Here is a 23681-nt window from a genome sequence, read left to right on the forward strand (position 1 = left end):
TGAACCAACAGCTCGATCATTATGCCATTTTCTTTGTTATCATTTTTTTCTCTTTTCTCGTTTCCGTGTTCAGCATCCCCATGAACAATTCACATTGTGTCCGGCCGGAGCAAACAACATGCATACTCTTTTTTCACACACAGGGCAAGTATGAAATATATCTACATTATGAAAATGGTAGCATTTGAACACACATAATCCATCTAAAATTAATCTTTAAATTCTTGTTGCAACACACGAGGAAATCACCTAGTTTAACTAGTAGTGTGAAATATTTATTTGACATGCATGAACATTTGTACATGCATACAACTAACTTTATTTCAAAATATAGACCTTATTATAGTACTCATCTTTTAGAAGAAAGTCACATATATTAACAGACCGTCCCACATATTTTTTTTGTATGATTTGTATTAGTCTATTACAAACATATTTTTGTTACTTTAAGTATGCTCCTTACCATATTCTCAATTTAGGGAACAAAGCCACATATTAGTCTTTTTTAGAATCAGCCACATATTAGGTGAGTCGTTGGCTGGAGAAGCCCACATAAATTCTACAAGAGGGTCATGCAATCTTTGCGGTGTCGTTCTTCGTTTGTGGAACTGAAATCTTTTATCATTCCAAAACTTATTATGCCAATTCATATTCCACCCATACCATAGAGGCGGTCGAGCAAACACTGACACCCCCGTGGTGGCTATTAGGACGGCCATGTTGGAAGGTCCTTTCAGTGTTGGAAAGGTCCCATTTTGGTTTTTTCTGTCCACTATTTTTTTATTGTCAATTTTTCCTGTTCATTTTTCTACATATTTACCTTTTCCTCTTTTCTTTATATTTTCTAACTCATGAATATTTTTCAAATTTATGGGTATTTTTTGAAATTTGGGAACATAGTTCAAATTCGTGGACATTTATTAAAATTCACAAAAGAATTGTGAACAAATTTCTAGAATTCATGAACATTTTTAAATTTCGAGATTTTTCATACTCATGAACAATTTTCAAATACTTAAATATTTTTAAATTCATGACCATTTTTAAAATTAGTAAACATTTTTAAAACTCATGAACTCTTTAAAAATTCCGGAAATTTGTTCATATTCGTGAACAATTTTAATTTAGTATTGTTTTCTAAATTCATCAACCTTTACAAAATATATGAAACTTTTCATGAACATAAAATGGTAGTGTTCAGGTTGTGTGTGTGTGGGGGGGGGGGGGAGGGGGTGTATTTCTCCTCATAATTATGAAAAGTTTCATAAAGATGATTACCATTATCTTTTAAAGAATAAGTATTACATAGTAATCATCATAGGTAACAATTTTGTTCTCATCACAATCAATTGAAACACCCTAAAAAATTGTGGAATCTACACTACTTAAAATGAATACCATTACTACCTACCATCATGACCTCTCTAAACCCACTTTTAATAATATTGCAATCATCATAACTAGGTGTAGGAGGTGTATTATCATCTTAATAAATTTCTTCTCTAAGCTAGGATTAGGAGGTCTCAAAAGATCATATTCATTCATTGTTTCACATTCATTATCACAAGCAAGAGGATAATCATTAGGATTCTCAATAGCATAAACTTCTTCAAACATGTAATCCTCATTCTTACTAGAAAACATATTTCAGACTCAGCATGCTCACTAGCAAAAGGACTTTCAAACCTATCATCCCGAAGCTTAGGATTTTTCATGTCAATACCAAAAGGATTTTCAAACATAACATCCCCAAGCTTAAAGTTTTCCAAATTTTCATCATAAGTGATAGAAATAGCATAAGAATAGTCATCAGTAGCAAAGCGGTTTTCAAATTTATCCTCCCCAAGCTTATGCTTTTCATGTCATTAGCATAATTGATATTCATAGAATACATACTAATAACTTTTCTTTTCTTTCTTTCTTCAAAAATTATATCTTGATTAATATTCAAAGAACTTACATCAATAACATTTTTATATTTTTTTCTTTCAATAATTCATAACCATGTTCTAATTCCATACTCTGAACATTAAATTTCTAAATACAATCAAGTGCACTTTCTTTTTGTTTCCTCCATAAGCAAAACAAGTGAACAAGAAACTAAAAGATAAAATTGCAGGATCTAAAAGAGATACCTTCAAGCACCCACCTTCCTGGTAACGACACCAGTAAAGAGCTTGATGTCTACTACATACTTATATTCTTGGACACCATGTTGAGCCTCAAGTGGATGACCTAAGGATTGAAACTTCCTGAACTATGTTTGTTGATTTTTTCTCAGACTTTTCTGTTGTATTTTCTTGAAATACCAAAAACAACAAAAACGAAAGCTGACACTGGCACTGGATTAATAAGTTAGTCAGATAAAAGTTGATAAAAAGTATGCCCAAAGTTTTTGGAATTGATAGGAAAGTAGCATGAATCATACAAAAATTATCGATAAGTTTGAGACGTATGAGTGGGAAGAGCATACATCCTTCTGTAATCCTCGTTCTCGTAAGCCTTGCAATTTCCATTTGGAGGATCCATGTACCATTTCCTTTTCTTTTCCTACTTTGTTCCCTTTTCATCTTTGTTGTTTTTTCAAAAAACAAACAAACAAACTATTTGTCATGTTTTTCCTTCTTTGTTTTAAATTAAAATATTGATTTTTTATGTATCAAGATAAAGATAATATATATGCTAGCAAATAAATCATTTTCATCTATTGAAACATTGGAACAACTCACGAGTTTATTGAAAATTGTATGGCATACATGAAGATTTTCAAAAACACCGAGGTACACGCAACTTTTGAAATATATGGAGGATTTCTAAGACCGAACACTTTCTGTGATATATTTCAGATGCTACATCTAGGGGATTTTGTTAAGGTTGGAAAGTTACAGGGTGAAATGGAGGCCCAGGGCGAAAAACACGAGGGAGGTGGGGAATTAGTGGGAGGAGGTCACGTACATCCGAAATACAAGATCTGGTCAATCTAGGATTTCATATACTAAGGCCCAAAGTGTTTTTTTACTTTGTTCCTTCTCATTATTTGTTGGTTTTTGTGTGCGCGCGAACAAATACATCATTTTCATCGTTTGGAACAATGCACAACTCAAGAGTTAAGAGAACATTCTACAACATACCTGACCATATTCCAAAACATTGAAACACACAAGTTTTTGAAACATATGGACGATTTATAAGATGTATTGAAACAATTGTATGACTCACTTGAACACCTTAAATGATATATGTCAATGCTGTTGAACGACAATAGACAATTTTTTAGGAATGTCGGAACATATTTAACTAGTAGTGTGAAATATTTATATGACATGCATGTACATAGATAGGCCTAACTTTTTTGTCAAAATATTAACCTTATTATAGTTTTCACTTTCTTTCGGAGAAAATCACATATATTACGTGGAGCAATTTACTGATTGGCCCACATAAATTTTTATATGATTTATATTATTTTTTACATACATATTTCTGTTACTTTAATATGGTCCTTATTATATTTTCCATTTAGGGAACAAAGTCACATATAATTTTTTTTATTCCAAAGGTTATTATGTGAATTGATATTCCAGTCATACTACAGAGCAAGTCAAGCAAACATTGACAACCCTACAAGTGCTATCAGGCTGACCATGTAGGACGGCCCTTTCAATTTTGTGAAGGTTCCATTCGGATTTTTTCCACCACTAGTTTTTTTATGTTCACTTTTATTTTCATGTTTTTATATTTGTTCTCCTATTTTTCTTTTATTCTTATTTTTCTTAAATCATGAATATTTTTAAATTTATGAATATTTTTGGAAATTTGGGAACATACATGAAATTTATAAACATTTGCTGAAATTCAAAAACATCAAATTATTAATAGTTTTCTAGTATTCATGAATATCTTTGAAAATTCCTGATTTTTCATATTCATGAAAAAACATTCACAATTTTTTTAAATCCTTGAAGACTCTTCAACTTGTGACCTTTTTCGAAATTCATAAAAATTTGAAACTCGTTATTAAAAAAACTTATCAATATTTTTTCATAATCATGAACAGCTTTATATTCACTATTATTTTGTAAATTCATAAACATTTTCAAAATTTTCTTTATTTAATTCACCAAAAACTAAAATTCTTGAATGTTATGAAATGAAGTATTAATAAAAAAGGACCAAAGGAGTAACTCTGCTTAAAAACCGATCAAGAAAAAAAATCGCTAGCGTAGTACACACATAGTGATGCATGGGGCGCGACATAGAAACTTGCAATCCAGCGTGTAACACGCAGGACATGAGTTCCCAGAGTCTTGATTATCATGGCGGGTTGTTTCAATTTGGTTATATATGTGTTGTGCCGGGCTTAATTTTTTTTTGGGTGTAACAACTTGGCTTGCTGTTTTAGTCGGTATTTTAGTTTGAGAGGAAGGTGGAATTGGTCGGTGTGTGGCTCTAGTGTTGTTACGCACTTTAGTCTCGGTGGCGATGGGTGGAGGTTAGGCGAGCTTGTTTGTAGCCGCAAAACCAACTAACCACAAGCAAACAACGCACACAACGATAAGTAACACAAAGAGCAAGCATTTTCTATTCGGCGCCTTGGTGCTAAAGGCACTCTTACATGGAGCTGGCCCATCTAGGGTGCAACGGGAGAGAACTTTTCCTGGTTTTGGAAAGCTTCCAGAACCTTCTCCCTTTTTTTCCATTTTGATGACCGGTTTTGTTTGTTTTGTTTCTTTTCTATTTTTCTCTCTTTTCTTTATTCTGTATTCTTTTCCTTTTCCTTTTTTTTCCATTTTATGTTTCAAAATGCATGAATTGTTTTAAATTCGATGAAACCTTAAAAAAAATCTATGAACACTTTTCAGAATCGATCAACTTTTTTAAAGTTTATCTTCTATTTTTTAATATTGTTGACTTTTTCCAAAATCGATGACTATTTTTAAAATTTTGAATTTTTTCCCAAAATTGATGAACTTCTCTAATAAATGGTGATTTTTTTAAAAAATCGATGAACTATTTTTTGAAATTTGTGATTTTTTTCAAGATCGATGAGTTTTTCTAAAATCATTGTTTTTTTAATTTGAATTTTTTTCAAATTTGATGAACTTTGTCCCATGTTTGTGAAACCTATTTTTTGGAAATCATGAAATTTAAAAAACATCAAATGCATGAACTTTTGAATTCATTTTTTTGAATTTGTTGCTTTCTTTTGGACTTTGTTGAAAAAAAATCGAGCAAGCGAGCGGTCGTTCAGTAGTAGCGACAGTTAGGTGTTTGCTTTTTCGAGCGAACGAGCGCGCCCTTGGGCTGGCCCATATACCAGCGACGGTGCAAGCGCCAGCTCGTTAACAGGCACAAAACGCGCCAATTAGGAGCTCCGGACACCATGACGAACAGCCGAAATGACCTAAACATGCAAAATACCAGCGTAAAGGTAGGCACACGGGCGACCCCCAAAGCCCCAATGCACTGAGAACCAACATTCCTATGGAGCATAGAATTTTAAACAATGACCAGTTCAGATACTTTTAAATCCACAAATATTTTTTTAATCAATTACAAACCTCGAATACAGCGGCATCATAGGTTGGCATGAGTTTCAAGGAATCATTCCCCGATCGAGTTTAGGATTTATAGCATATGTTTCATATGTCCTTAAGATTTAAGAATGTAATGTACTACTCGCAAGTCACATCATAAACATGTGTGGGAGCATTTGAGTATGAATAGCAATCTGAAAATTTGGATCTCATACCAATAAAACATAAAGCATCAACTAACATACATAAACTAACACATGGGGGTGACATTGAAAGATGTAGACGGTGCTGTTTGTGAAGATGGTGCAGATGAAGATGCACCCCACAATGCCTTTTGTTGGTGACGACGATAACGATGATTTGTATGGTTGGAGATGGTGGATCCAACATGATAAGTCCTCAGAATGAGGATCTAGGATATTTTTTTCCGCCTCCGTGAAAAATGGAAAACATTTAGGTCTCCAAAATAATGAGAGAAATTAAGGAAGCCAGCTGGGCCCTTATGGACCCGTCGCGAGTGACCAGTTGTCACCCACGAGCCCAACTGAGAAGCTGATTTCTCAGCTAGTGAATGGCCTCTGCCTGTAGCAATCCAGGTTGCTCCCGTAGCTGACACCGAGAACATTACAGTAGCGCTTGTAGAACCCGATCCGGTCGGCTACCCGTGAGTCCTGCCCGATCCCGCACTCGAGCCCGCCGTTGATGATGTTGGTGATCACGCCGTATCCGGGAAACCGGCCGGCGGCCAAGTCTGCGAGCGTCGGCCTCCACTGCCCCGTGATCACGGCGTGGGACGACGGCTTGTTACCCCGCGGGGTCATCCAGAACCATAGGGCCGTCTTGAATGAGACCACCGGGTCTGTCTCCACCAACTCCGGCTGGTTCAGCAGGCCCTCGCCGATCGCGCGGCCCGCCGGTCCGTAGTTGTAGTTGTAGGAGAGCTGGATGGGGCCGCGGCCATAGTACTGCTTGTCGGGCGCGCACGGCCACTCCTCCCTGGGTTCGCAGTAGTTGGACGGCGGGTTCCTCTCCTGCTTGAAGCAGTAGCCCCACGAGTAGGGGCCGTCGGGCGCCGTCGGCCACCCGCCGGTGGTCTCGTGGGATGTCTGGCCCAGGAACGCGGCCACCTCCCGCTTCCGCGTGTTGGTGCTGAACGTCGTGCCGGCGAAGGCAGGGAACGCCGCGGCAGCCGCGAGGAACGCGTCGTACGTGTAGAACCCGCGGGCCAGGCACGACGCGTCATTGCGGTGTAGGAGGAGCCGCTCGAAGAGGGCCCTGGACACGATGGACGCCACGGCCTTGGCGCCGGTAGGAGTGTTGCCGCAGCCGCTGCACTGGGTCTGGCAGCCGGCGCCGCAGTAGTCGGCCGTGCTGCCGCAGAACCCGAAGCGGCTGCAGCAGAGGCAGTTCGCGCACTTGGCGCCGTTGGCCTGCGCGCCGCACATTTGCGCGCGAGCTCCCGTGGTGACGAGCGCCGCGGCCAGGACGGCCAGGATAGCCGTCGCCGCCGTGGCCAGGCTCGGAGGAGCTCTCGGTGTCGACATGGTCTGATGGGTTTGGCCTTTGCTGCTGGATATGCATGGCTCTAAATGTCGCCCTTTTATAGACCAGATTATGATGGGGTTTGTCGATGGAGGAAAGTCGTCGGCTCGTGCCTACTGGCCACTGCAACATGGCGCGCTTGTACTTCTTTTGATTCAAGAACTTGTCCTAGATCGCATCTTTGAAAAACTTATATAATTCGAAGTCAGAGCATTAGCAGCCGGCCATGTGAGTGAACTGGCGGTCTGTTTACAGCTTATTAGGGGCTCCTATCCGGTTGCTGAAAGCTATAAACAACGAAGGCCTGTTTGACATGGACGAATTTTAGAGGAATTTCATTGTAGGCACTAACATGTCAAGATGCTAGCCTGCATAATCTGCGGCATCAGATCGACAGATGCTTGGAAGTAGACACGGAACTAAGAATTCATGTCATCCCACCTCTTTACTTTTCCAGCCCCGTTGATTATCGTGAATTCGTGATCCCCAAGTATCCCAAGTATGAGAGCATCACTAACCGATCTCCTACAATTTAGAGGAGTAAATGGTTGAGTATTCTTTGAAGGAATATTTTTGCTCCTTGAGAAAAGCATGGTTTCTAACCGAACCCTTATACTTAACTCCTGAAAAAAGCACAAATTTGGTGCAAATTTCATTCAAACTCCTTCATCAAACTTGATTCAACGAGTTGCATAAACTATTTTACGTAACTTAGACAAAATTTAAACAAGATTGCGTAAAAATTAAAGAAACTACTCGTTATCGCTCTTGTTTATCAACTCTCCCATTCCGATTCGGTCATGGTCTCCTCGCCCACTCTGCCAGCACCGCCTTGGTCCTTTTCGCCGGCACCGCCCTGGCCCGTTCCATCACCACCGTTGTTGCCATCTCCGTCGCTGTTGGAGCCGGAGTCGTCGCTGGAGCAAATATAAATGACAGGCGCCACATCGGACTTGTACAACTCATACAACCGCCGCTCCTCCTCGACACGGTCTAGGTACAAGCGGCAAAGCTCTCTCATATACGCCTCGCCGGCTTGCTCCGCCTCAAGGTGCTCACGGGCCTCCAGGTCTTCCCGCATCTCCGTACGGTGGCCACCCGGGGGTTGACGGGAGCCAATTGCGGTGGGCCATCGGGGAAGTCGAACTGTGTCATGGAGGCGCACCGACATCATGTGGTACTCCCGCGTCGCCTACACCACCAATTGGAATGATCCAATCTAAATCTTCCTGTGGATTTCACGGTCGGTGATCTCCGCAACGCACGTCCCCCACACTTGCTACTTCACGTCGAGGTATTACCTCTACGGCAGCAGCGGCGGTGGGAAGTCGGGGAAGAGTAAAGCTCCGCTTTGAGAGGAGGAAGCACCGCCGCGACCGTGGGCTCGAGCTGTGCGTGGCGGCGTGGATCCACAATTTTGATTGATGACGGGGAGTGGTTGGGAGTGGGCGTGGTGAATTTTCCGCTAAGTGTTTTGGCTTTGATAACAACGCAATTAGCGGCATGATCATGTGCTTGAGCTACTCAGGTATATCTACATGGCACAAGACGGTTCTTTACCCCTCTGGAAGGAAAAGATGGGAGACGACATTTTAGATGCGTTTATTTCTTTGGTCGTAGGAAACTGGTACTACTAAAAGAGGTTCTGCACCAGGAGGCAAGGGTAGAATCAAATCATGTACACAAAATTAATGTTGCACCCACACTAGCCTTCCTAGTTGTTCCGAGGAGACTTCAAATCTAACAAGTGCAAAAACTAACCAAGCGGTTGTACCGCTCCCTCTGTGGAGTGGATAACTACAATCACAACCAATACATAAGCGTTGTATCACGTACATAAGCGGTTGTATTGTGTACATAAGCGGTTGTACCGCTCCTTCCTAGAGCGGTACCACCGGACCATGTACTTGTGACGCTCTCGATTCAACCGTACACTAATCATGCACGCAAATATGTACGGCCAAGATCAGGGACTCACGGGAAGATATCACAACACAACTCTAGACACAAAATGAAATAATACAAGCTTCATATTACAAGCCAGGGGCCTCGAGGGCTCGAATACAAGTTCAATACACAAGAGTCAGCGGAAGCAACAATATCTGAGTACAGACATAAGTTAGACAAGGATGCCTTAAGAAGGCTAGCACAAAAGCAACACGATCGAAGAGGCAAGGCCTCCTGCCTGGGACCTCCTAACTACTCCTGGTCTTCGGTGGCCTCCATGTAGTAGTATCCGTCGGCGGTGGCATCTGGCTCCAGGGATCCACCATCTGGTTGAAACAACCAGAAAGAAGAAAGAAGGGGGGAAAAGGGGGAGCAAAGCAATCATGAGTACTCATCCAAAGTACTCGCAAGCATCAGATCTAAACTAAGTATGCATTGGTATCAAATGGAAGGGCTGTATCTGTGGACTGAACTGCAGAATGCCAGAATAGAGGGGAAGGCCTAGCCTATCAAAGACTAGCATCTTCAAGCAGCTCCAAGCATCTTGCAGCATGTAGAAGAGTAAAGAATAGCATTTTATATTAACAAGCATGTTGTAGCAATAATGCCCAGAGATCCTTCATCGACTCCCTGCGAAAAAGCAATCCCGGAGCCACATAACTTAAGTATCCATTTCTAGTTGTATTAGATCAAGATATAAGTCTGAACGTCCATTACCGTGGACACGGTATTCGAATATGTATCTTCCCTGCAGGGGTGCACCACGTTTTCCAACACGCTCAATCACTCTGGCCGGACACACTTTTCTGGGTCAATGCCCGGCCTCGGAAGATCAACACGTCGTAGCCCTACCTAGGCTCAGCAGAGAGGTCCCCGCCGGTCTACATCCTAAGCACTCCGGGGTCTGGGCCCATCGCACGTTGCACTCCGGATCGTTGCGCGCAGGGCGGATCCAGGCTGCCCGGATGGCGCCGGCCCAGCCGTGCCGCAATGCTAAACTGGACGTCTGACAAAGCTTCGGCTGATACTGCGACGTCGAGGCCCATAAATATTCTCGCGTGGTGGTTAGTGCGTAAAGGCCAAAGGCCAACTCAGAACAAATACCCAAACCATAGTGTATTATTAGCTTGCGGAGACGAGCAGAGACTCACGATAATGTGACCCCGTCGCCCCGTCTCAAGGAAATACGGCAAGGGCAAGCCCAGCCCACTCGAGGGTTGCCTGGCTTCCCGGCCGTGCCTCGTAACCATCTTGCGGGTGCTCTCCAGGCCCGCCTGACTTTCCCAAAGGTCTCAAGTAATGTCAAGGTATCTGTGTGTCCAAACATCAAAGAGAAAACCCAAGGAATCACCCTCGGAGGATTCCACTCAATGTAATCATCAAGGTGAACGTAAGAGGGACCACCCTCGAGGTTCACACTTGAGGTGTTGAACGACAGAGCCGTATCGGGAATGGTGAAAGAGGAAATCACCCTCGATGACCACAACCGAATAGCTACACTACAGAATTATCATCAGGAGTGCGTTATGAGGGATCACCCTTGGCACTCGATAGTAGCTCTGCAGAGTTGAGCAACAAAAGGGGCGTGATATGATGTGAGGTGTCGGGCTCTGGTCGTCGATCACGTAGATCGAGTCGTCGATGATGAAGCAGGGGCAACAAGGACAAGTGGGGGTCACTGATGGATCACTAACCAACCTATACTAAGCAGTTTAGGAGAAGCAGGTAGGTAACAATAGCAGGTATAAAAGCAGGCTATGCATCAGAATAGGAGCAATCAAATACAGTAGCAAAATCTAATGCAAGCATGAGAGAATGGAATGGGCGATATCGGGATGATCAAAGGGGGGGCTTTCCTGGAAGCTCCGTTGAAAGGGAAGAAGGGTTGTCGATGACGTAGTCGATCACAGGGGCATCAACAACGGTCTCGGGGTCTACCGGAGAGAAGAGGGGGAAGAAACAGTAAATACATAGCAAGCAAGAGCATAACAGGACAACAGGCAGAGCTAGACGTGTTCTAATGCGGTGCTACACAATACCGGCGAAGGGGGAAAACATCCGGGAAAGCTTTCCCGAAGCTTGGCATTTTCGGACAGATGAAACGGAGGGGGAAAGTTGCATGTTTGCTATGCTAGGGATGCGGGGTGGACGAACGGACCATGTACTCGGATTCGTCTCGTTGTTCTGAGCAACTTTCATGTATAAAACTTTTTCATCCGAGTTACTGATTATTTTTTACGATTTTCTAAAGTTTTAGTAATATTCTAAAAATTCCTGAAATTTTGCCAAGTCTGAGAATTCGCCAGTTTTAAATATCTTTTAGCTGTTTTCAAAAGGCTACAACTATGGACCTGTACCTCCTATGATTTTGTGCCTTATATCAATTTTGAGCATTTTTCTGTGATCTAGAAGATAGTAGCACTTTCATCTCTGTTAGAGTTAATTTGCTTGATCATCAACAGCTCTAAAGTAGCTATGAAAATAAAACTGTTTTCAGTTTTTCTATTAACAGAACATTGAATTTTGTGATTTTCGTAGGAATTAATTCATGCATCAAATGGATTTGGTCCAGTGGAATAAAATGAAGTTTGTCAAGTATAATTTCTACTCATATTAATTTTAACCATGTTAACCGCTGATTAGACGTTGTTTAGAGGCTGTACAGAGGGCCAGACAATGTCAAATTAGAAAAGCTAGCACTAGCTACAGTAACTGAATGTTACTATAGCAGTGTAGCATAGCAGCGCATTGGCAGTGGCGTGGCGCAGGCGATGCAGTGCACGGAGAGCGCGGGACGGCGCGCGTTGCGTGCGGCCGGCGCGGTGTGGGTCGCGGCCAGGGGCGGCGGTGCGCTGGGAGCGGAGCTCCAGGGCAGGGGCGGCGCGGCGGAGCAAGTGCAGCAGCAGCAGTCGGCAGGGGAGTGAGGTCGCGCGCGGGGCAACGGCGAGGCGAAGCGAGCGTCGCAGGGCAGCGTTGCGCCTGCGGGCAGTGGGCGGTGGGGCCGACAAGCAAGGGAGGGACGAGTGGAGGGCCGAGTAGAGTCGGCCGCGGGCGCAGCGGCGGGCGGCGCGGCGCGGAGCAGGGCGCGGGCCGCGGTGGTGGAGCAGCATCACAGTAGGACCAACAGCAGCTACACGGCAACAGCAATAGCAGCACAACCACGAGCAGCAGGAGCATGTGAGCGTGTACGCGGACGCGAAGCTCCGACTATGGCGAGCAGCGGCGACATTCGGCGCGGATAGAGACCGGGAAAGGGGGGATTCGGAAGAGGAGCTCACCGAGGAGCACAAGGAGGCTCGGTGTACGGTTTAGGAGCTGCAGGGGCTTCGAATTCCGGCAATGGCGTCAACAGCCGGACGAAGAAGAAGCGCTCGATCCGGATGAAGAGTAGGTGCCCAGCTCGTCCTGTGGTCGTGGACGATGCAGAGGACGACGATGGCGAGCGCATGAACCGCCCCGGTTGAGCTGATGCCCGGGACGGACGAAGCCGGCTGCCGCGGACCTCCTGGACGTCCTCCCGCCCGAAGGCGACGAGGGTTGCCGCGACGGTGATGAGGCAGCGGCGAAGGGGAGCTGAGGAGGGGAACGAGCGCGTGGTCGAGAGGGAGAGAGCGAGGGGAATGGAGTGGATGAGAGCGGACGTCCTTATCCCCTCCTGGCGTCGGCGCGCCGAGGAGGTGGTTGGGCGGGAGCACGTCCCTGTTGTGGTCGAGACAGAGGAACAGGAAGGGAGGGGGAGCGACCGAGAGGGCAAGATGGGCCGGCTGGGTCGGTCTGGTGGGCTAGGCCCAGCGGGAGTCAGGGGGGATTCTTTTTTTGTTTGTTTATTTTGTTTTACTTTTTAAAACTTTTCTTGTTTCTTTTATTTTAGTTAGCAAAATAGTTTTACTAAAATATACAACTGTCTCCATAAATTGAGTTACAAAATAACCCACTGACACAAAAGGTTTCACTCGCAATTTAAATAGTTTGATATTTTATAAATTATAAAGGGCATTTAATTAATTATTATAGCCACTGCTATATTCACTAAAGGGCATTTAAATACTTTAAAAAAAGTGTTGGGTCATCACCATAATTAGTTATGGAATATTTTCCACTATTTGAACATTTTAATTTGCATGTTTGAGAAATTTAAATTTTGGAATTTAATTTGAATTGGTTTGGACCAACGTGGGACCTAGCAACAGTAAAAGTGATGACAAGGCATCATTAGCAGGGGATTACTGTAGCTTAATTATCCGGGCGTCACAGTACTGGTCCAACTACCACGTGAGGGGTGATTCCTCGGGGTTGACAGCTGTCCACGAGCGATGGCCAAGCATTTGTTCTGGTTATTCTTGTAATAACCGATGCAACCGTGTCTCAAGTGGTTGTACCCTCTCGAAGCCGTGGTCAGGCCTGGCGCATGGGGGCGGTTGTGCCAACCCATGTACCACCCCAACAACCGCCCGAGAGGTGACTCCCCCGGGTGTAGGGCTGCAAGAAAAACTCAAGGCTCGTGAGCGGCACGAAATCGTCTCGTATTTTGGCTCAACTCAAGATCGACTCGAAAAGATATGAGCTGAGTATGAACACTGTATGTAGCTTGATCGAGAAACGAGCTGATCTTGAGGTAACACCGATTCACTCAATTTTAGCTCGATAGCCCGGTATCATATAATTTTCTTACATAATTTAAATATATATTAAGAAGAAATGGAATAATTTATATTACCATATAGATAGTAAAAAGTAATAATTTATTACCATATATGTTGTGTACTAGTTTTCTCATTTCACCTACTACCAAAGATCGAAGCGTAATTAAGTGCAGAGAAAATTTAGCCCTAAGATGGTATATGGTCAGCCATGTGATAAATATCATGTTATTTTGGCAAAAGTGCACCTTCGATTTCTTCTCTTACTAGCTAATCCACGATCTCTTGCTATTAGGTACTAGCCTTCTATTGAGAGAGAATAAGTTGAACTATATAATGGTTTCTTATGTTGTGTTGTGGCTGACCTTGTTTGAAATTTTGTCTTAGATTATTAAAAAAAATCATCTTATTTAGCTCGAGATCGTTACAAGATGAGCACGAGCCACTTTCTACCGCTCGACCTTGAGCTTCGCTCAGTTTGAGCTTGCTCAAATTTTAGTATAAGTTGAGCCGAGCCTAATCCAACTCGTCTGAACTTGACTCGTTTGCAGTGGCTAGGCCGGTGCGGTGGCTGGGCAGTTATCCAAGATATTCTCGTAATAACTTGTGTAACCGGTGGGTAGGGCTGTTCTACGCCATAGCCACAGCAGCCAGGGTATACTGCTTGGAGCGGTTGTACCACTCACATGAGTGGTGGTAACGCACCTGTGTGTCCTTGCACATAACGGTTCGATTTGGAATAGGACTATTTACAACCGCTCCACAACTTATATTGTTATCTTTATAGCTAACAAAAATAAATGCATTATACGAATTTGACACACATGTCATAAAAGTGACAATCACATGGCTCCAGCCTTCATGTCGTACCATGACACGCAGGTCATGTTAATAATTCACAACATATATAATCTCATTAATATGACGTTATACCACATCACTTCCTCATCTTGCAAAATCAAGTTAGAAGCCTCTAATCGGTCTATGCAAAAAAAATCATGGTTGCTAGGGTTTCGAAACAAACCGCTGCTACCTACGTTCATCATCATCAAGTATGATTATTCTAGTTGCTAGTTTAACATCCGGGGTGTATGAAACATGAGACTTAATGAAAAATCTCGAGCCCCATACTATGCTTCGTTAACGTATGCCCCCATGTAGATCACATCTACAAGCCCTCTCTTTTTCGTGAAACTTCATCTTTCTTAATTAAGGTGAAATCCAAAGAATTGAAGCACATCTTTGATCTGACAACCAACATACTATGAGAAGCATAGAAGAACTATGGATAGCCAAAACTTTGTAACAAAATCTGACCATGACGCTAAGATCCGAAAAATTGCAAACTCAAGGGAAGCAACAAGAATCTCAAGTAATAGATTGCATCTACTAACAACTGATGTTATCTACTATCCGCGCGAAACCAATTTGTCAAATAATAAATCTCATCTACTACTTGAACAAAATAATTGTGCAATACCCGCACCTCACATAGATCGCAACCTACATCTACTCATAGCTCGCTCATGATGCCACTCTTGGGAATATAGTAGTAAAAGACAAATATGCACCTACGAACCATCCTAGGATCACTATGAACATTCAAGTACGATTGGATCTAGATTAGATCGCTTACCAACGTAATGCAATAGAGGGGAGAGTTCGAGAAGCGTGCTGATGCAGATCGAGCACCGAACTGATGGAAATATGCCCTAGAGGCAATAATAAAATGGTTATTATTATATTTCCTAAATCATGTTAAAGGTTTATTATTCATGCTAGAATTGTATTGACCAGAAACTTAAATACATGTGTGGATACATAAACAAATACCGTGTACCTAATGAGCCTCTACTAGACTAGCTCGTTGATCAAAGATGGTTAAGGTTTCCTAACCATAGACATGTGTTGTCATTTGATAACGGGATCACATCATTAGGAGAATGATGTGATGGACAAAACCCATCCGTTAGCTTAGCATAATGATCGTTCAGTTTATTGCTATTGCTTTCTTCATGTCAAATACACATTCCTTCGACTATGAGATTATGCAACTCCCGTATACCAGAGGAATACCTTGTGTGCTATCAAACGTCACAATGTAACTGGGTGATCATAAATATGCTCTACAGGTATCTCTGAAGGTGTTTGTTGAGTTGGCATAGATCGAGATTAGGATTTGTCACTCCGAGTATCGGAGAGGTATCTCTGGGCCCTCTCGGTAATACACATCATAAGCTTGCAAGCAAATGAAAAAGGAGTTAGTCACAAGGTGATGTATTACTGAATGAGTAAAGAGACTTGCCGGTAACGAGATTGAACTAGGTATGAAGATACCGACGATCGAATCTCGGGCAAGTAACATACTGATGGACAAACGGAATTACGTATGTTGTCATAACGGTTCGACCGATAAAGATCTTCGTAGAATATGTAGGAGCCAATATGGGCATCTAGGTTCCGCTATTGGTTATTGAACGGAGAGGTGTCTCGGTCATGTCTACATAGTTCTCAAACCCGTAGGGTCTGCACGATTAACGTTCGTTGACGATATAGTGTTATATGGGTTATATGTTTTGGTGACTGAATGTTGTTCGGAGTCCAGGATGAGATCACAGACATGACGAGGAGTCTCGAAATGGTCGAGAGGTAAAGATTGATATATATATAGGACGATGGTATTTGGACACTAGAAGTGTTTCGGGACGTACCGGGAAGGAATCGGGTTACCGGAAGGGGTTCCGGGCACCCCCCGGCAAGTAATGGGCCTTATGGGCCAAAGGAGGGGACATACCAGCCCACAAGGGGGCTGGTGCGCCTCCTCGCTTGTTTGGCCAGCCCTATGGATGGAAAGGGGGGGGGGGGCGCCACCCTCTCCTGCCTTTCCCCGCAATGCAAATAAGGAAAGGGGGGTGCGGCCTGGGATGGATCCCAAGTAGGATTCCTCCTACTTGGGTGCCTCCTTTGGCCGCTCCTCCCTCCCTTCCACCTATATATATGTGGGAGGGGGCGCCTAGCACATAACAGACAATTGCCTAGCCGTGTGCGGCGCCCCCCTCCACCGTTTACACCCCCGGTCATATTTTTGTAGTGCTTAGGTGAAGCCCTGCAGAGATAGCTTCATCATCACCGTCACCACGCCGTCATGCTGCTGGAACTCATCTACTACCTCGCCGTCTTGCTAGATCAAGAAGGCGGAGGACGTCACCGAGCGGAACGTGTGCAGAATGCGGAGGTGTCGTACATTCAGTACTTGATCGGTTGGAGCACGAAGAAGTTCGACTACATCAACCGCGTTGTTAAACGCTTCCGCTTACGGTCTACGAGGGTACGTAGACACACTCCCCCCTCATTGTTATGCATCTCCATGGATAGATCTTGTGTGTGCGTAGAATTATTTTGTTTTCCATGCAACGTTTCGCAACAGTGGTATTAGAGCCAGGTCTATGCGTAGATGATATGCACGAGTAGAACAAAGAGTTGTGGGCAGTGATAGTCATACTTCTTACCACCAACGTCTTATTTTGATTCGGTGGTATTGTGGGATGAAGCGGCCCGGACCAACCTTACAAGTCCATGTTGGGGAGCGTAGTAATTTCAAAAAATTTCCTACGCACACGCAAGATCATGCTGATGCATTGGAACGATAGGGGAGAGTGTTGTCCACGTACCCTCATAGACCGAAAGCGGAAGCGTTAGCACAACGCGGTTGATGTAGTCGTACGTCTTCACGATCCGACCGATCCAAGTACCGAACGCACGACACCTCCGAGTTCAGCACACGTTCAGCTCGATGACGTCCCGCGAGCTTCGATCCAGCAAAGCTTCGCCGGAGAGTTTCGTCAGCACGACGGCGTGATGACGGTGATGATGATGCTACCGACGCAGGGCTTCGCCTAAGCACCACTACGATATGATCGAGGTGGATTATGGTGGAGGGGGGCACCGCACACGGCTGGGAGAGATCAACAGATCAACTTGTGTGTCTAGAGGTGCCCCCTGCCCCCGTATATAAAGGAGCAAGGGGGAGGCCGGCCGGCCCCTTGTGGGCGCGCCAGGAGTAGGAGTCCTCCTCCTAGTAGGAGTAGGACTCCCCTCTTTCCTACTCCTACTAGGAAGGGGAAAGGAAGGGGGAGAGGGAGAAGGAAAGGGCCCCCCCTCTCCTAGTCCAATTCAGACCAGAGGGGGAGGGGCGCGCGGCCTGCCCTAGGCCAGCCCTCTCTCTCTCTCCACTAAGGCCCATAAGGCCCGCTATTTCTCCCCGGGGAGTTCCGGTAACCCTCCGGCACTCCGGTTTTCTCCGAAACCACCCGGAACACTTCCGGTGTCCAAATATAGTCGTCCAATATATCAATCTTTACGTCTCGACCATTTCGAGACTCCTCGTCATGTGATCATATCCGAGACTCCGAACTACCTTCGGTACATCAAAACACAAAAACTCATAATACCGATCGTCACCGAACTTTAAGCGTGCGGACCCTACGGGTTCGAGTATGTAGACATGACCGAGACACGTCTCCGGGCAATAACCAATAGCGGAACCTGGATGCTCATATTGGCTCCTACATATTCTACGAAGATCTTTATCGGTCAAACCGCATAAGAACATACGTCGTTCCCTTTGTCATCGGTATGTTACTTGCCCGAGATTCGATCGTTGGTATCTCAATACCTAGTTCAATCTCCTTACCGGCAAGTCTCTTTACTCGTTCCGTATTGCATCATCCCGCAACTAACTCATTAGTCACATTGCTTGCAAGGCTTATAGTGATATGCATTACCGAGAGGGCCCAGAGATACCTCTCCGACAATCGGAGTGACAAATCCTAGTCTCGATCTATGCCAACTCAACAAGTACCATCAGAGACACCTGTAAAGCACCTTTATAATCACCCAGTTACGTTTGACGTTTGGTAGCACACAAATTGTTCCTCCGGTATTCGGGAGTTGCATAATCTCATAGTCATAGGAACATGTATAAGTCATGAAGAAAGCAATAGCAACATACTAAACGATCAAGTGCTAAGCTAACGGAATGGGTCAAGTCAATCACATCATTCTCTAATGATGTGATCCCGTTAATCAAATGACAACTCATGTCTATGGCTAGGAAACTTAATCATCTTTGATTCAACGAGCTAGTCAAGTAGAGGCATACTAGTGACACTCTGTTTGTCTATGTATTCACACATGTACTAAGTTTCCGGTTTATACAATTCTAGCATGAATAATAAACATTTATCATGATATAAGGAAATAAATAATAACTTTATTATTGCCTCTAGGGCATATTTCCTTCAGTCTCCCACTTGCACTAGAGTCAATAATCTAGTTCACATCGCCATGTGATTTAACACCAATAGTTCACATCACCATGTGATTAATATCCATAGTTCACATCGCCATGTGGCCAACACTCAAAGGGTTTACTAGAGTCAATAATCTAGTTCACATCGCTATGTGATTAACACCCAAAGAGTACTAAGGTGTGATCATGTTTTGCTTGTGAGAGAAGTTTAGTCAACGGGTCTGCCACATTCAGATCCGCATGTATTTTGCAAATTTCTATGTCAACAATGCTCTGCACGGAGCTACTCTAGCTAATTGCTCCCACTTTCAATATGTATCCAGATTGAGACTTAGAGTCATCTGGATTAGTGTCAAAACGTGCATCGACGTAACCCTTTACGACGAACCTTTTGTCACCTCCATAATCAAGAAACATATCCTTATTCCACTAAGGATAATTTTGACCGATGTCCAGTGATCTACTCCTAGATCACTATTGTACTCCCTTGCCAAACTCAGTGTAGGGTATACAATAGATCTGGTACACAGCATGGCATACTTTATAAAACCTATGGCTGAGGCATAGGTAATGACTTTCATTCTCTTTCTATCTTCTGCCGTGGTCGGGCTTTGAGTCTTACTCAATTTCACACCTTGCAATACAAGCAAGAACTCCTTCTTTGACTGTTCCATTTTGAACTACTTCAAAAATTTGTCAAGGTATGTACTCATTGAAAAAACTTATCAAGCGTCTTGATCTATCTCTATAGATCTTGATGCCCAATATGTAAGCAGCTTCACCGAGGTCTTTCTTTGAAAAACTCCTTTCAAACACTCCTTTTATGCTTTCCAGAAAATTCTACATCATTTCCGATCAACAATATGTCATTAACATATACTTATCAGAAAGATTGTAGTGCTCCCACTCACTTTCTTGTAAATACAGGCTTCACCGCAAGTCTGTATAAAACTATATGCTTTGATCAACTCATCAAAGCGTATATTCCAACTCCGAGATACTTGCACCAGCCCATAGATGGATCGCTGGAGCTTGCACATTTTGTTAGCACCTTTAGGATCGACAAAACCTTCTGGTTGCATCATATACAACTCTTCTTTAAGAAATTCATTAAGGAATGTAGTTTTGACATCCATTTGCCAGATTTCATAAAATGTGGCAATTTGCTAACATGATTCGGACAGACTTAAGCATCGCTACGAGTGAGAAAATCTCATTGTAGTCAACACCTTTGAACTTTGTCAAAAACCTTTTTTGACAAGTCTAGCTTTGTAGATAGTAACACTACTATCAGCGTCCATCTTCCTCTTGAAGATCCATTTATTTTCTATGGCTTGCCGATCATCGAGCAAGTTAACCAAAGTCCACACTTTGTTCTCATACATGGATCCCATCTCAGATTTCATGGCCTCAAGCCATTTTGCGGAATCTGGGATCATCATCGCTTCCTCATAGTTCGTAGGTTCGTCATGGTCAAGTAACATGACCTCCAGAACAGGATTACCGTACCACTCTGGTGCGGATCTCACTCTGGTTGACCTACGAGGTTTGGTAGTAACTTGATCTGAAGTTACATGATCATCATCATTAGCTTCCTCACTAATTGGTGTAGGAGTCACAGGAATAGATTTCTGTGATGAACTACTTTCCAAAAAGGGAGCAGGTACAGTTACCTCATCAAGTTCTACTTTCCTCCCACTCACCTCTTTCGAGAGAAACTCCTTCTCTAGAAATGATCCATTCTTAGCAACGAATGTCTTGCCTTCGGATCTGTGATAGAAGGTGTACCCAACTGTCTCCTTTGGGTATCCTATGAAGACACATTTCACCGATTTGGGTTTGAGCTTATGAGGATGAAACTTTTTCACATAAGCATCGCAACCCCAAACTTAAAGAAACGACAACTTTGGTTTCTTGCCAAACCACAGTTCATATGGTGTCGTCTCAACAGATTTAGATGGTGCCCTATTTAATGTGAATGCAGCTGTCTCTAATGCATAACCCCAAAACGATAGTGGTAAATCAGTAAGAGACATCATAGATTGCACCATATCTAATAAAGTACGGTTACGATGTTCGAACACACCATTACGATGTGGTGTTCCAGGTGGCGTGAGTTGCGAAACTGTTCCGCATTGTTTCAAATGAAGACCAAACTCGTAACTCAAATATTCTCCTCCACGATCAGATCGTAGAAACTTTATTTTCTTGTTACGATGATTTTCCACTTCACTCTAAAATTATATGAACTTTTCAAATGTTTCAGACTTATGTTTCATCAAGTAGATATACCCATCTCTGCTCAAATCATCTATGAAGTTCAGAAAATAACGATACCCGCCGTGAGCCTCAACACTCATCGGATCGCATACATCAGTATGTATTATTTCCAGTAAGTCAGTTGCTCGCTCCATTGTTCCGGAGAACAGAGTCTGCGTCATCTTGCCCATAAGGCATGGTTCGCAAGCATCAAGTGATTCATAATCAAGTGATTCCAAAATCCCATCAGCATGGAGTTTCTTCATGCGCTTTACACCAATATGACCTAAACGGCAGTGCCACAAATAAGTTGCACTATCATTATTAACTTTGCATATTTTGGCTTCAATATTATGAATATGTGTATCACTACAATCAAGATCCAACAAATCATTTTCATTGGGTGTATGACCATAGAAGGTTTTATTCATGTAAACAGAACAACAATTATTTTCTAACTTAAATGAATAACCATATTGCAATAAACATGATCAAATCATATTCATGCTCAACGCAAACACCAAATAACACTTATTTAGGTTCAACACTAATCCCGAAAGTATAGGGAGTGTGCGATGATGATCATATCAATCTTGGAACTACTTCCAACACACATCGTCACCTCGCCCTTAACTAGTTTCTGTTCATTCTGCAACTCCAGTTTCGAGTTACTACTCTTAGCAACTGAACCAGTATCAAATGCCGAGGGGTTGCTATAAACACTAGTAAAGTACACATCAATAACATGTATATCCAATATACCTTTGTTCACTTTGCCATCCTTCTTATCCGCCAAGTATCTAGGGCAGTTCCACTTCTAGTGACCATTTCCTTTGTAGTAGAAGCACTCAGTTTCAGGCTTGGGTCTAGCTTTGGGCTTCTTCATGGGAGCAACAACTTGCTTGCTGTTCTTTTTGAAGTTCCCCTTCTTCCCTTTGCCCTTTTCTTGAAACTAGTGGTCTTGTCAACCATCAACACTTGATGCTTTTCTTGATTTCTACCTTCGTCGATTTCAGCATCACGAAGAGCTTGGGAATCGTTTCTGTTATCCCTTGCATATTATAGTTCATCACGAAGTTCTAGTAACTTGGTGATAGTGACTAGAGAACTCTGTCAATCACTATCTTATCTGGAAGATTAACTCCCACTTGATTCAAGTGATTGTAGTACTCAGATATTCTGAGCACATGCTCACTAGCTGAGCTATTCTCCTCCATCTTGTAGGCAAAGTACTTGTCAAAGGTCTCATACCTTTCGACATGGGCGTGAGTCTGAAATACTAATTTCAACTCTTGGAACATCTCATATACCCATATCAAGTAGTCATCATATCGAGCTTGCCAAACGTTCATAACGTCTACATTTGCTCCTGCAATCGGTCTGTCACCTAGCGGTGCATCAAGGACATAATTCTTCTGTGCAGCAATGAGGATAAACCTCAGATCACGAATCCAATCCGCATCATTGCTACTAACATCTTTCAACTTAGTTTTCTCTAGGAACATATCAAAAATAAAACAGGGGAGCTAAACTCGAGCTATTGATCTACAACATAGATATGCTAATACTACCAGGACTAAGTTCATGATAAATTAAAGTTTAATTAATCATATTACTTAAGAACTCCCACTTAGATAGACATCCCATGAATCATCTAAGTGATCAATGATAACCCACAAGTATAGGGGATCGCAACAGTTTTCGAGGGTAGAGTATTCAACCCAAATTTGTTGATTCGACACAAGGGGAGCCAAAGAATATTCTCAAGCATTAGCAGCTGAGTTGTCAATTCAACCACACCTGGATAACTTAGTATCTGCAGCAAGGTATTTAGTAGCAAAGTAATATGATAGTAGTGGTAACAGTAACAAAGGTAATAGTAGCAAAAGTAATATTTTTGGTGTTTTGTAGTGATTGTAACAGTAACAACGGGAAAGTAAATAAGCAAAGAACAATATGTGAAAAGCTCGTAGGCATTGGATCGGTGATGGAGAATTATGCCGGATGCGGTTCATCATGTAACAGTCATAACATAGGGTGACACAGAACTAGCTCCAATTCATCAATGTAATGTAGGCATGTATTCCGAATATAGTCATACGTGCTTATGGAAAAGAACTTGCATGACATCTTTTGTCCTACCCTCCCGTGGCAGCGGGGTCCTAATGGAAACTAAGGGATATTAAGGCCTCCTTTTAATAGAGTACGGGAACAAAGCATTAGCACATAGTGAATACATGAACTCCTCAAACTATGGTCATCACCGGGAGTGGTCCCGATTATTGTCACTTCGGGGTTGCCGGATCATAACACATAGTAGGTGACTATAGACTTGCAAGATAGGATCAAGAACTCACATATATTCATGAAAACATAATAGGTTCAGATCTGAAATCATGGCACTCGGGCCCTAGTGACAAGCATTAAGCATAGCAAAGTCATAGC

At 43.1% G+C, this 23681-nt stretch overlaps 2 protein-coding genes across 2 annotated transcripts in view; both read right to left on the bottom strand.

The window, feature by feature from the left end:
- Positions 1–5732: 5732 nt before the first annotated feature.
- On the bottom strand, positions 5733–7098 carry LOC123125608 (chitinase 2-like). Its single transcript, XM_044546084.1, has one exon. The coding sequence runs from the start codon at positions 7079–7081 to the stop codon at positions 6098–6100; it is 984 nt and encodes a 327-aa protein (XP_044402019.1). The 5' UTR covers positions 7082–7098; the 3' UTR covers positions 5733–6097.
- Positions 7099–9573: 2475 nt separating this feature from the next.
- The window catches only part of LOC123120952 (uncharacterized), a 64217-nt gene continuing 50109 nt past the window's right edge, over positions 9574–23681 (bottom strand). The window contains exons 2-3 of the mRNA XM_044540905.1: positions 12305–12725; positions 9574–9656 (exon numbers count right to left, since the gene is read on the bottom strand). Of these exons, the coding sequence (XP_044396840.1) occupies positions 9608–9656; positions 12305–12725 (470 nt within the window). The 3' untranslated portion in view covers positions 9574–9607. The remainder of the gene's footprint in view (positions 9657–12304; positions 12726–23681) is intronic.

This window comes from Triticum aestivum, chromosome 5D (genome assembly GCF_018294505.1).
Source record: "Triticum aestivum cultivar Chinese Spring chromosome 5D, IWGSC CS RefSeq v2.1, whole genome shotgun sequence".
Taxonomy (NCBI): domain Eukaryota; kingdom Viridiplantae; phylum Streptophyta; class Magnoliopsida; order Poales; family Poaceae; genus Triticum; species Triticum aestivum.

Bases quoted from the DNA above. Each gene is read 5' to 3' on its own strand.
- LOC123125608 (XM_044546084.1), bottom strand. From the start codon at position 7,081: ATGTCGACACCGAGAGCTCCTCCGAGCCTGGCCACGGCGGCGACGGCT.